The 12,236-nt window shown below is 36.9% G+C and overlaps 1 protein-coding gene across 3 annotated transcripts in view; it reads right to left on the bottom strand.

Moving 5' to 3' along the window:
* The window catches only part of ATP13A3 (ATPase 13A3), a 56,143-nt gene that overhangs the window by 8,979 nt on the left and 34,928 nt on the right, over positions 1–12,236 (bottom strand). For all 3 annotated transcript variants that reach the window (XM_014256152.2, XM_014256151.2, XM_014256153.2), the window contains exons 15-32: positions 11,763–11,824; positions 11,022–11,172; positions 10,819–10,935; positions 9,796–9,813; positions 9,551–9,704; positions 9,345–9,465; positions 8,056–8,180; positions 7,008–7,186; positions 6,426–6,548; positions 6,263–6,342; positions 5,539–5,581; positions 5,332–5,441; positions 4,392–4,488; positions 3,427–3,499; positions 2,448–2,625; positions 1,563–1,750; positions 1,053–1,141; positions 772–852 (exon numbers count right to left, since the gene is read on the bottom strand). In XM_014256152.2, the coding sequence (XP_014111627.1) occupies positions 772–852; positions 1,053–1,141; positions 1,563–1,750; positions 2,448–2,625; positions 3,427–3,499; positions 4,392–4,488; positions 5,332–5,441; positions 5,539–5,581; positions 6,263–6,342; positions 6,426–6,548; positions 7,008–7,186; positions 8,056–8,180; positions 9,345–9,465; positions 9,551–9,704; positions 9,796–9,813; positions 10,819–10,935; positions 11,022–11,172; positions 11,763–11,824 (1,989 nt within the window). The remainder of the gene's footprint in view (positions 1–771; positions 853–1,052; positions 1,142–1,562; positions 1,751–2,447; positions 2,626–3,426; positions 3,500–4,391; positions 4,489–5,331; positions 5,442–5,538; positions 5,582–6,262; positions 6,343–6,425; positions 6,549–7,007; positions 7,187–8,055; positions 8,181–9,344; positions 9,466–9,550; positions 9,705–9,795; positions 9,814–10,818; positions 10,936–11,021; positions 11,173–11,762; positions 11,825–12,236) is intronic.

Below are 12,236 nucleotides of genomic sequence, written 5' to 3'. Positions count from 1 at the left end.
GTAGTGTGCAAGTACTAGATGATGTTGGAAGGCTTTTTCATCTTGCAGGAAAAAAGTGACTCATGACTGCAACCCAAACCCAAACATATTCAGGTTGGAAATGACACGTCAGTTAACAGGGAGAAGAACTAAGCAAAGGAATAAATAACTGACTGTGAATCCAGACTTCTGGAAGATCTTTCAATCCAACTTTGATTCTTGGAAACAAAAACAAGGCACCTGGATGAAAGGTAAGGCATGTTTCTGCACACATTAACTCTGGAATTACAGGAGAGGTCAACATCCAGAGTGACTGTCTTCAGACAAGCTCAGTGATGGAAAACATCTCTGCTTCTGGACTTTGATCATATCAGACAATCGAGTTACACACACCTGCATTGTTCTGAACAATAAGTTATGTGTATGACCCAAGGAAGGGGGGCTCCCCTAAGGATTAGATAATTCTCTAGTATGTTGTTATTCTGAAGTAACACAGAAAATAAAAGTGGAGTATTTTAATATGAAATAGTTGAATTATTAAGTCTTTCAACTTCCTACCCACCCCCATTTTTTAATAAAAAAGATTTTAAAATTACACTTGAGACACAAAGTCTTGACACCTTATATCTAGCTTACAAGGACATTTGCAGAAGTACACATTTCTTAACAAGAAAATAGCAGCCACTCATACTGGCATGCTGTGAAGAGTGACCTTCTAAATAAAAGATAAACATACACTGTGAAAAAAGAAACACTTAAAAGAGAAGCATTTTTTCCATGTGGATTTCTTACCTCTGTCAGCACAGATACAACTGCATTTAGAATAACGATGATGACAATTCTGAGGCGCCACTCGGGTGGCACACACACAAGCTGTGGAAACAAGTTGCCAGAGGTTAGAAACACACTTGTGAAGTAAACACACATTCCAAACAGACTCAGCATTATAAATTCTCCCTTCCCCAACCTTCAGTGATGTGAAGCTAAAGCTCTGCAGGGGTCATGCTTGCCCCAAAGGCAGCCCATCAATTCCCTGAGGAAGCTGACACACCCACAGATCTGCTGACTCTCACCTCAAGAAATGCATCAATAGGTTCAACAGGATGCAACATGATGAAAAATATGAAGACATAAAGAACTATAACAGATAAAACAAACAGAACTGTAAAAAAAGAAAAAAATATTTTAATTAGACTATCTCACAGTCAGGAGTTTTAGACAGTTTTAACATGTATCATGAGTTCATCACTGCCTGGAAACAACCTCTCTTCTCCATCTAAACCCCTTCAAGGCAAATTTGGGCAACACTAGTTGTGCTGACAGCCATAAAGAGAGAATGTCTGATTCCTTCTCACTGCCTCACTTATAGAGTTGAAATATATATACACATACACTGTTACAACTATTAACACAAATTTCTCCATACACTTTAGTATTTCCTTATTTCTACCTGTGATTATGAGAGGATAACTGCACTATGATCTAGCAACACTATTACTTCTGAAGTGTCACAACACAATTGTCAACAAGTGCAGTCACTTGGGAGTTTTATTTGGAACAGTATATAGCAAGAAAGGACTTACAATTTTTGTAGCATGGTTGTCTAAAGGGCTTTCCTTTAGAAAAGACAATTGCCACTATGAGGTACTGGAAGCTGGATATAAAAAACAAAGTTGTGTTTTCATAATTTTTAATGTAATGCTCATCATGAAGAGTCTCATTTCCATGTTGTGCAGAGCTGGTGTTCTTGGCGTCCAGCACATTACATGCACTACAACACAAAAAACATTTAACAGTGAGTTATGGAGAAGAGGTAAATAGGGTCCACTTATTTACAAAAGTAATGACAGAACAAATTGCTACAGTAGTAAAAAAGCTTAAACTTGAGAACATATTACAGGTAGTAAGAAATAACTCAAAACCGTGGCAGAGAGGTAGCAATTTTTGTAAATTTAGAGATTAGAGTTCTATGCTGTCAGTTTGTAAATTTTCTACATAAACTGTATAAAGACTATCATTGCAGACAGACTTCAGAGGTAGATAAGGATACTGCAATCTAAAAATAAAATTAAAATACCTCTTCCTATTCAAAAACATGAATTTGATTTACTGTAACTCTTAACAGGAAAGCAAAGTTTTATAATATGAAAGACATAAAATAGATATTAACCATAAATTTCAGATTTCTACCTCAACTGTCCCAAAGTTGAAGAGTCATTAGACCAAGCCATCTGACCAAAACTCTGACCCAATATTACTTTTCAACCACTGGGTAGCTCCCATATATTAGTATGCTTTTCACAAAAATCAACAGACTAACAAGCTGCTATACAGAACTTTATTTTCAAAGTCCCCAAAGGGGGGTGGGGGGGTGGGGGGGTGGGGGGTGGTGAAGAAAGAAGAGAGCAATTATTGCCTATAGCTTCTAATCACTACTGTATCCTGCACAGAGACATTGAAACACTTACTCAGAGTCTGCTGTCCAAGGCTCATACCAGGACTGCTGTTTGACCCAAAAGAACCCCAAGGTTTGGAAAGCAAGGCAGATGATGATCTGAGACAACACGGAACACAGAAGTGGACCTGAGATAAGACCTGATGGAGGCCTTCGTGCAACAAGCTCTGTCCAAGCCGGGTTGAGACTCACTGCAAAGGGAACAAAAAACAAATTACATATTGCATCATTATGGTTTTCAAGAGTTATCCTGTTCACATTCTGTGGGATTAGAATGGCTTGCTCATGACATCACCTTAAAATTTAGTCCAGAACTGCAAATGTGAAACCACCTTGGAAAGACCACAGAGCCTGAGAACAATGCCACAGTGCCTTCTACAGGCTGGCTCCCCAGCAGCAGAGCATAGCAGGGGACCGCAGCAGCCATGAGACTAAAGGAATTAGTAGTGTCTGGCCAAATTCCCTTTGGCACAAGGACTTACAGCCTGCCTCCTCACTTTTGGACTGTCATTGCTTCAATTAAGACATTTTTATTAAATCTGAAAATTGAATTCTACTGATAGCCAGTGAATTGAATGCTAGGCTCCTATGTGGAATTGAACATTTCACTAGGCAATTCTTGGAGTGTAACTTTTTGTGGACTTCTGTTCAAAGTAAGAATGTGAGGAATCAAAACATTTGAGCAAGAGGATATTGCAATAACTCCTGTTTTGATTCCAAAACCAGCTTCCAGTGCTGTGAAGACTTAGTTCCCCAAGACTGTGCCCACAACATGCCTCTTGTATGAGGACATTTCACAAATTTCAGGTGAATCAAATTCAGTACACAGTGGTCGTTTGGGTTTCTTATGGACAGATGTAATAGTTATAACATCTTCACTGTATGTCACAGTGTTTTCTCAAAACCACAAGTAATTAGATATTAAAGAAAATCTGACCAAGTGAAAAGCGGTTCACAGAAGCCACATTGGTGTAATTCAGTACAGTACTTACTAGTGAAGACAACCACCAAAATGATTGCCAAATCAATGAAGAGAAACTGGAAATCTCCCAAATTGCTCAGGATCTGGAGCAAAACCACAAATGAAACATTGGTAATTTCTTTACACCACAAAAAATTTATACTGACACTCTTACATCATTAATTCTTTGAATTTCACTCTATAAACAACAGTGTCCTGTCAAACTGGCCTCCTTTACCTGCAGGAGTACTGAATACTCTAATTCACGGAACAATTCCTGAAGTATCACAGTACGAAATCCTTTCCTTTCCAAGATGGACAAGCTATTTGTTATTGGAATTTGTTTGTAATCAAAATTATATTATTGAATCTTACATACCCATGCAGTAAGCATCATAGGCCTGCAGTTCTTTAAACACCGTAGCCTTACTATGCACTCATACAGCTATCAAACTTTCCACCTCAAAGGTCCTCTAATACTCTGCACCTTTAAGTTGCTCAGAATACAAATTAAAATACAGGATTTCTATCACATGCCACTATTGTGTAACTAATCATACAAACAGGAAATATTCCACTTTGCTTCCCACCCCCCCCCCAAACAATACTTCCAGTTTCTTTCAATTCTAACATAAAAGGAATTAATTCCCCTTTAAAAGAAGTTAGGCTATTTCAAAATGCTGAACGTTTTTAAGTAATTGAAACCTGTATTTTTGCTTCGTTTGCTATTTATGCTTATTTAGTCTTCCCACTGTAGAGACCTTCTTTTCACATCCATTGGTTATTGCCTTTTCTGAACAGATACTACCATATATTTTGTATATTTAATGTGAAAAAACACCCCAAAATTCTAACAATACTTGTAGTCTAAATGTATTTTTGAATGCATGAGTTGTACCCAAAGGGACTTGCAATAAATAATTTGTATTAAATATCTATCAACTTTCAAATCTCTGAATTATGCTGACAGTGCATAGGTATTTACAGAATACTTACAGAATACAGCAAGGTAACAGTGATGTACTGGATGATGCTGTATAATGCCATGAATTTAAACACACAGAAGGAAGTTATTAAAGCAGCACGGCCTTCCCTGTCAAAACAGATGCAATCATGTAACTACAAAGCTTTCTGTACAAGCAGTTAAGTTCTGCCTACCAAAACGTTAGCTGCAATTAAACACACAAGCAAATTCTTTGAGGGACATTAAGCTACAGACATGGAGAGAAACAGGAGTCAGAATGGTACACTTCCCCCAACATCAAAGTGGTGGGCATGTCTTGAACTCAGCTGCCACCTAACTTCACTCCTCTTTGGACTTCATGTGGTCTTTCAATAGAGGCTTTAAAATGTAAGATTTTTACACAAGCATCTGTGGAACATTAGTGTACTGCATGGATTGAACAAACACACAGTCGGCCACAGAGCTGCTTACTTCAGAAATGTTTCTGATAATGCTTTACTTCATTAGCTCCCCACAGACTGCTAGGTTCTTCTTTGGCTGACCTTTAAGCCAAAATCATTACTTAAATTCCAATTCTAGAGCCAAAAAATCGATCAAACCCTATTTAGAAAATTTGTCTTCTACTTTGTGTGATGCTGAGCAATTATCTGAAGATTTTTTATTGCTTGCAATTACACACAGCCTTTATGGAAACTAGCAAATTCACTAAGACAATATAAAAGACTCGTGCAGAAATTTGGTCATGCTTTGAAAAATTAACTTTACATGGACAAAGGATTTTACAACAAAATAATAAATCATTGCTATGGCAAAGTTTTGCTCAGAGTACATTCAGTAAAGAAACAGAACCACAAAAATGTATGGATTGTTCTGTAATTCACACTGGTTTCCTACAGCATCAAATATATACTAAAATAGAGCATGCAAAATGAGTTACACAGACACATTTAAGTCCACAGTCAGTGGCATTACCTGATCAGTTTTGGCACACAGGAAATACTGGGTGTCCTGGAAGTGAATGGTGATGCCACAGAAGCCTCAAGTTCAGACAGAGATATACCACCGTGTGCCCTCTTTAGTGCCTGCCAGGTAACATTGAAACAGAGACCATTTTAGAACTTGCCTTCAGCTGTACAATTTAACTGAATGGTTCTGTATGGAAAATAAAAATATACTTACCCCACAGTCATTTGCTCCATCTCCACACATGCCCACATAGTAACTACAAAAACCAAACAGACATAAGCATTCTGGAGCATTTTCCAACCATGGTCAATTTAGCTTATTTCATTAATTACTTCTATATTACTTAGAGTTATTCAGGGTTTGCATAACAATAGGTGATCATTAATGCTGAAATCAATTACAGTTGCTGATATACATATAAGGAAGTAGACAGAAAAGTAACATGACAATGACAGGTCAATTAAACCAATAATGGTTTATTAGCTCTCTATTATCTCAAGGTGGTATAAAGAATCTTTGCTCTAGGCAATGACACCTTTGTCATATTTTGTAGAGCTGCAAGGCCTGACTCCAACAGTCACATATTGACCAATGTGAACAGAAGTCATCCTGATAATACTTCTGGAATACACAGAAGACATTTGATGTGTCTGTTTCATAAACCAAGCAACTGCATTTATAAAATATGTTAGTCAGTTTATGCATATATTCCTCATTTAAAACTTCATGAAAAGTCTGAAACTTTCCCAACTAGCCAGCAGATGGTAGTACTCTCATTCCATTAGATCAGCTAATAGGCTGATCTATCAGCACATGGAGTTCTATAAGCCCAGCATTTTTCTTTAGGCAAAACAGCTAGCAGCATGCATAATTTTTGTCTCCTACCACACCAAACATATTCAACCCTCTTGCTTTCCATGCTTAAGCAAATACTTACTCTACATTTTGTAAAGCTTCCACCAACTGAGTTTTCTGATCGGGTGCCATGCGAGCAAACACAGTGCCGTGTAGCACGAGCTGCAAGACAGAAGAGTTCTTAATGCTCATAAGGCAAAGTCTATTCAGCACTGAAAGTGCCCATGCCCAAGTAAAATGCTCACCTTGGGTACCAGGTCCTGAAAATGCTCCAAAATCACTGCAAATGACTTCCCATTCATTGCAAAATGGTATTTTGTCATCTGGAGATCCTCAAGGCTTTCATGGACCAATTTAACTGGAATATCCTATCAAAAGTAGTTTAATACTCTAGCTGTAATGCATTTACACAGATACTTTGTCATTTCAAGCTAATACTCAGAGGGGTATTCCTAGAGATCCCACACAAAACTAGGTTTACAAGAATGTCACTTGAAAAAAAAAACAACCTCATACAATAAAAACAGTTACATATTACTAAGAAAAATTAGTTTAAGGTCTCAACTACAAGCATCTAGAGAAGTTTTAACAGATTGAAATGTTTGGAAAAAAACCCTGTCGAGTGAAATGTCAAATGTCATATCACAGTTGAAAAACTACCTCCCCCAGCTGCTTTAGTAGTCTTTGGTATTTGAAGATCTGAAAGATAACCAGTACATCAATTCTGAACTGACATTTAATGACAGATTTACTATTTAATGGAATAACATAAAAAGAACAGTAGAACTAACTGCTTACACTCTAAGGGCATAATACAGTTGTATTACCTCTGAGTTTATGGCTGGTGATGAACTAGTGCATTTTGCGAGGGTATCTGCATAATGCCAGTTGATTCTGGCAGCCTGCCCATCCTTTGGAGGTAGTGCTTCAGCAATAATGACCTTATCCTGAGGTAGAATCATTCCACAGTCTCTGGCCACAGAGATAGCAGTTAACATGTTATCCCCTGTTAAAAATTGCATTTAAAAAGGTTTCAGTCAGAAAGGAATCAAGATCATACACTGATATTCTCTGTAAGAGAAAAGCTAACAAAACCTGTATAGGGGACTGCCCCACATACCAGTGCCAACATCAGAGCAAACCAAGCTCACAAAAAACATTCAAAGCCTACTGGTAAACCCCCTCCCCAGGAAATTTTATGCTGCTTGGAGATAGAAAGATTTCTTTATTGACCAAATCTTAGTGTATATGGAAAATCAGGCAGAAAACAGGCAGCCATTTAAAATACTGCTTTTTACACAGTCACAGAACATGCAGAACATGTTAGCCTAGCAGAACTTTCCAAAATCACCACACCTGTGATTTAAAAAGCAAACACAAACTGTATGAAAAAACACTGAGCACAGACACCTAGCATGCTTACAAGGACTTAAGTCATTCTCCCAGAAAAAATCCAATACAAAGTGACTTTGTATAGTATAAATCAAAATGGTAGGGACCCTCGGGACATCCAGTCCAACCTCCTGCTCAAAGCAAGTTCAGTCATAAAATTAGACTAGGACTTCCACTTGGCCCGATTTGTAAGACTTCTAAGGCTTTTCATCCTCCAATTCAGTATCAAGTACCTTATACTTGGAGGTAGGGAGAAGAAACTATGAAGGGGAATTAAAGTGTTTTCTGGTTTCTTGACTTACCAAAGCAACTTGCACCCAAAAAGAAAAAAAATTGGTGTCTGAGTATTTTCGTAAGTTTCTAAACACCCCTGTTGCTATAAACACAGTGTAAACCCACTGACACTAAAATTTGACTTCATACACACAATTAAAACAAGACCAAAAAGAGATGATCTTTGAGTACGAATGTTTATATGCTAACCTGTAACCATGACAGTGCGAATGTTGGCTTTATGCAAATCTTCAAGTACAGCAGGGGTTTCTTGCTTTAACTTGTTTTGCATTATAATTAACCCCATAAAATCCATGTTGCTTTCAATAGCATCTCTGATGAAAAAGAGACAAGAAAGATTATAAGAATTACAATTATTAGATGTAGATTAGATTAAAAAGCCTGATTTTCTGTTTATCAAAGATGAATGCGTATTTTTAACCATGAAGTAATCTGCTTTATAAAAAGTGATGTGAAAGATATCATCACAATAATTTATATTTATTTCCCTTGTTTTAATTGAAAACCAGTGTGAGAAAATGTTGTTTTCTCTCAAGTACAATTTTCAGTTTCTTCCATGAGAATGCTTTCTAAAGGAAATTACAGTCTCAAATAGGTTATAGCTAGAAAACATGCTCTGAAACAAACTGCATTCGCAGGCCAAATATTAAGGTATGTTTAGAGTGCACATTTCTATTTTCCAAATTAGCTGAACGTTAACATAAAAGCTAGCACATTGTTACAAAGCCATGTAAGATTGATAGGCAGTAGCTAATTAGACAGAGAAATGAATTCACTTTGGTTTACATAAAAAAGTCAGTGTATTTACAGGTCTTGGGTATTCTACTGCTATTGTAGATTTTCACACCTGAAACCAGAAAACTCACTTCTCTGCTTTGCCAAATGTTCACCTTGTACACAGGTCTGATACAAAAGAACACAGTCAAAGCTGGCATTTTCATAGCTGTGCTACACATTCAAGCACTGTGGAAAAGATGACATTATCCACAAAACTAGGCTCAGCTGGAAAATAATTCACAAGAGGTACTACTCTTTGAAGGAAGAAACCTCATTCCAGTGCAATGAGAAAAAGGACATGCTGCCTTTAGGAGACAAAGAAACTGCATCAAACATGCATAAGAGGATTTCCACTACTTGCCATTATCCTTAATAAACACAGATGATGTAAGTAATGTGCAAGTAGGGAAATCAAACAAGGTTTTCTGCCACAATAGTGTAAATTAGACATCATGAAAATAATATTCCAGTTCATTTCCAGCTTAAAGCTCATCCTCTGAATTCACTTCATTGCAGAAAAAAACTTCCTTATCTTGTATGTCCAGGGCACAACTAAAGGATGCACAGGACTATGTATGTCAAGACAGAAAATGCAAAAGAAGAGTAGTAATTGATTTAAACAAAAATACACATTACATATTAATTCAAAGCATGCAGCTTTTAAAGTCTGTTACTTATTAAAAAAGTGAAGTCACTCTTACCTGCTAATAGTCTGGACTTTGTGCCATGTAAGCTTAGACTCCAGTTTTCTGTGAGCAAGAGCAATAACTCGGAAGCCCTGCTTAGTGTATTCTTCCAGAACACGCTCAAAGTCAACAGGAACTTTAAAAAGATCAAGTTTTGAGTTATTAAAATATTCATATTTCAGCTGAGCTACAGAAGAAATAAAAATAATTTGCTCCTTTACCTGTTTCCTGCTTACACAAGCTGGCAATCACTTCTGGGGCACCTTTCATGTAAGCATCCATTCTCTTTTCCCCTAGAACCCTGGCTATTACACACATGCGCTGCAACACTGAGGAAAATGGAAACTGGCGCACGATTCCAATTTCATACCCAGTCTGTGTCACACAGGAAGGAAGGAAGAAAGGGGTTACATCCACATACAGCTTAAGAAAAATGGTTATGTGCCGAATGAAAAAGCATACTTACCGACAGCTCAAACAATTCCTGAAAACCAAAAAAAATACAGTCACTCTAAATATCAATTTTAAGTGTTTCTTCAGCTACAAACTATTTCAACACAAATCAGTAAATGAATCTTCACAGCATTCTTGGTATCATATTGTATTTTCAATGGATTTCATGAAAGCTGAATATAAATATACCATATCTGTTTAGTATCCTTTACACAGTAGAATTGTAGAGCTTGATTTCTTGATTAGAATTTCCAAGACCTTTCACAGTCCAAACTGTCTGTTTAGCCTTTGTAAACGACTAAAGTACTATGGTGTTTCAGAATGAGGCCACAATCATTAAGTATATCCCCCCCAAAAAAATAATTTAGTAATTTTCAAGAATGTCTAGATGCCAACTACTGCACAGTAACAACTGCTGTGCACATACACTGAGCTCTGAACAAAAGAAAGATATTTCTATCTACTACAAAATACGACTCATTGTAATACTCTCCCGCTACCCCACTCTGTGATAATCTGGATATACATTCACAAACTTAAAATTTCCTTTTGTGAAATATTTAAAAATACTTCAAAATACAGCTAAAAGAAACTTTTACATCTGCAAAGTACATTTTGCTTTCTTACTCAGCACTTAATATTATCTCTAAGGTACAAGAGTAGCAAGAACTCCACATGACACAGCGACATTATCAAATGATTGTTTTAACTGAAACTGCAAGGTGAGCACACCTAAGCACTTCACTAAAACAGTTAGAATTTGGTAACAATACCAATATTAAAAGGCATAAGCTCAAAAAGCATTACTGTACTTTATAAGCAGTTTGTAAAGGTAATAATACTGACACTCAGTTTGCTCATCTTGAAAGTAGCATAATAGTGAACCACTACATTCAACAGTGATTTAAACATGTTTGTTGTGTTTACCATCAAAACCCTCACAGTTCTGATCCCATTTCAATTTTATCAGCCAGAACTTCAGCACACAGTAAAATGTGTTTCTTTAGCTCAAATCAATTGTTTTGAGTTTTTATACCATTTCTTGATCTGTTGACTGCTTGGATTCTGGGGAAAGTTGTTTTGAAGGTCGAACCACTGTTGGCATGATTCGATTATGAAGGGCTGTTTCCTCTTCAGTTGCTTCTTCTAAAATCTGTATTTAAAAAAAAATCAGCTAATTAATATACATTAACTTTGACTTGCTCATAATGCAGTATTCAGGGAAAAAATGGTACTTACCCATCCTATTGCTTCAAACATCTTCAAATCAAGTGGATCCCCAGAAAGCACCCCTTCAATTTTTGTAAGGGAATGACAAGTTGCCATGCAAGCAACAAACTCTGACTTCAGCAAGCTCTCACTGCAAGCCCTCTCTTCCGGCAAAAGGAAACTGAAACAATGAAGTAATAATATACTTAGCACTATAATTATTTATTATGAGCCACTTCAAAAGGTTTGTTTAGATTAACGGAAGAAAATTGACTGCACAAGTCCCTTCACTTGTATTTTCACACATCACAGAAAACAAATTAAGACTCTGGGCTGGAATTTTCAGAAACTATCACAACTTTTCCTCCTTCAGACACTCAGTAGTCATTCCTTCCCTGTCTAGTTTGATCTCTCATATAAAGCCTTCTTATCACTTAGTACTTAACTAATTAAGTTAATTCATTTTTGCAGCCCAAAAAGTCATTGCTTAGGGGGAGAGGATTAAAGAAACATGCAACAATATCTGCAACAGCTTTGCAGTATGACCCTGAAGAGGTCTCAGGCTCTTATAAATGAAATTTCTACCACGTCTTCACTGTGGAGTTTTAACTTCCACTACACCTAAGCCACAGTTTAAGTGGTATTCCTACAGTGCATTACAGCAATAATAAACATATATGAGCTCACACTGAATTTTCTGTTCTATTCTGCTGAAGCTGTTACAGTACAACTGAGTGTCACATTTGCTATCAGCTCTGAGCTCATCCTTACCGAGCATTTTCCACCCGCTGAATTCCCCAAAGATCCAAGCCATCCTCAGTAAGTGTGCCAGTCTGCAAAAGACACCAAGGGGCATGGCATGAAGAGAAAGTCTTCAAAAACAAATTATCTTCTAGCAAAGCAAAAATAAACAGCTATTTAAGCAAATTACACTTGAATGACATATTTTCCTTTGTTTTCACATACAAATCAAGACTTTGGGACAGAAAATACAGTATCTCCCTTGCTTTTTGCTACTAATTAAGTTACAAATCTATTAAATAACTTTCAAAAACACTCAAAGCAGTCATGCTGCTCCCTGGACACAGAACAAATGAAACAGACCCTTAAAATCCAAAGAAGAAAGCTCTTCAACTGAATATTCAGGGACAGGGGACAATGTCTGTGCTAAATAAAGTTCTTAGTAACCCTCAACTCTCACATTTCTGAGGTGCCAGTAGTAAGTTGGGACTTGAGAGTCTTGAG

This window comes from Pseudopodoces humilis, chromosome 11 (assembly GCF_049639895.1).
Source record: "Pseudopodoces humilis isolate 2021_Gansu_Grassland_sample_001 chromosome 11, ASM4963989v1, whole genome shotgun sequence".
Lineage (NCBI taxonomy): Eukaryota > Metazoa > Chordata > Aves > Passeriformes > Paridae > Pseudopodoces > Pseudopodoces humilis.
The sequence above is the reverse complement of the archived record's forward strand: the minus strand, read 5'-3'. Positions and strand labels throughout refer to the sequence as shown.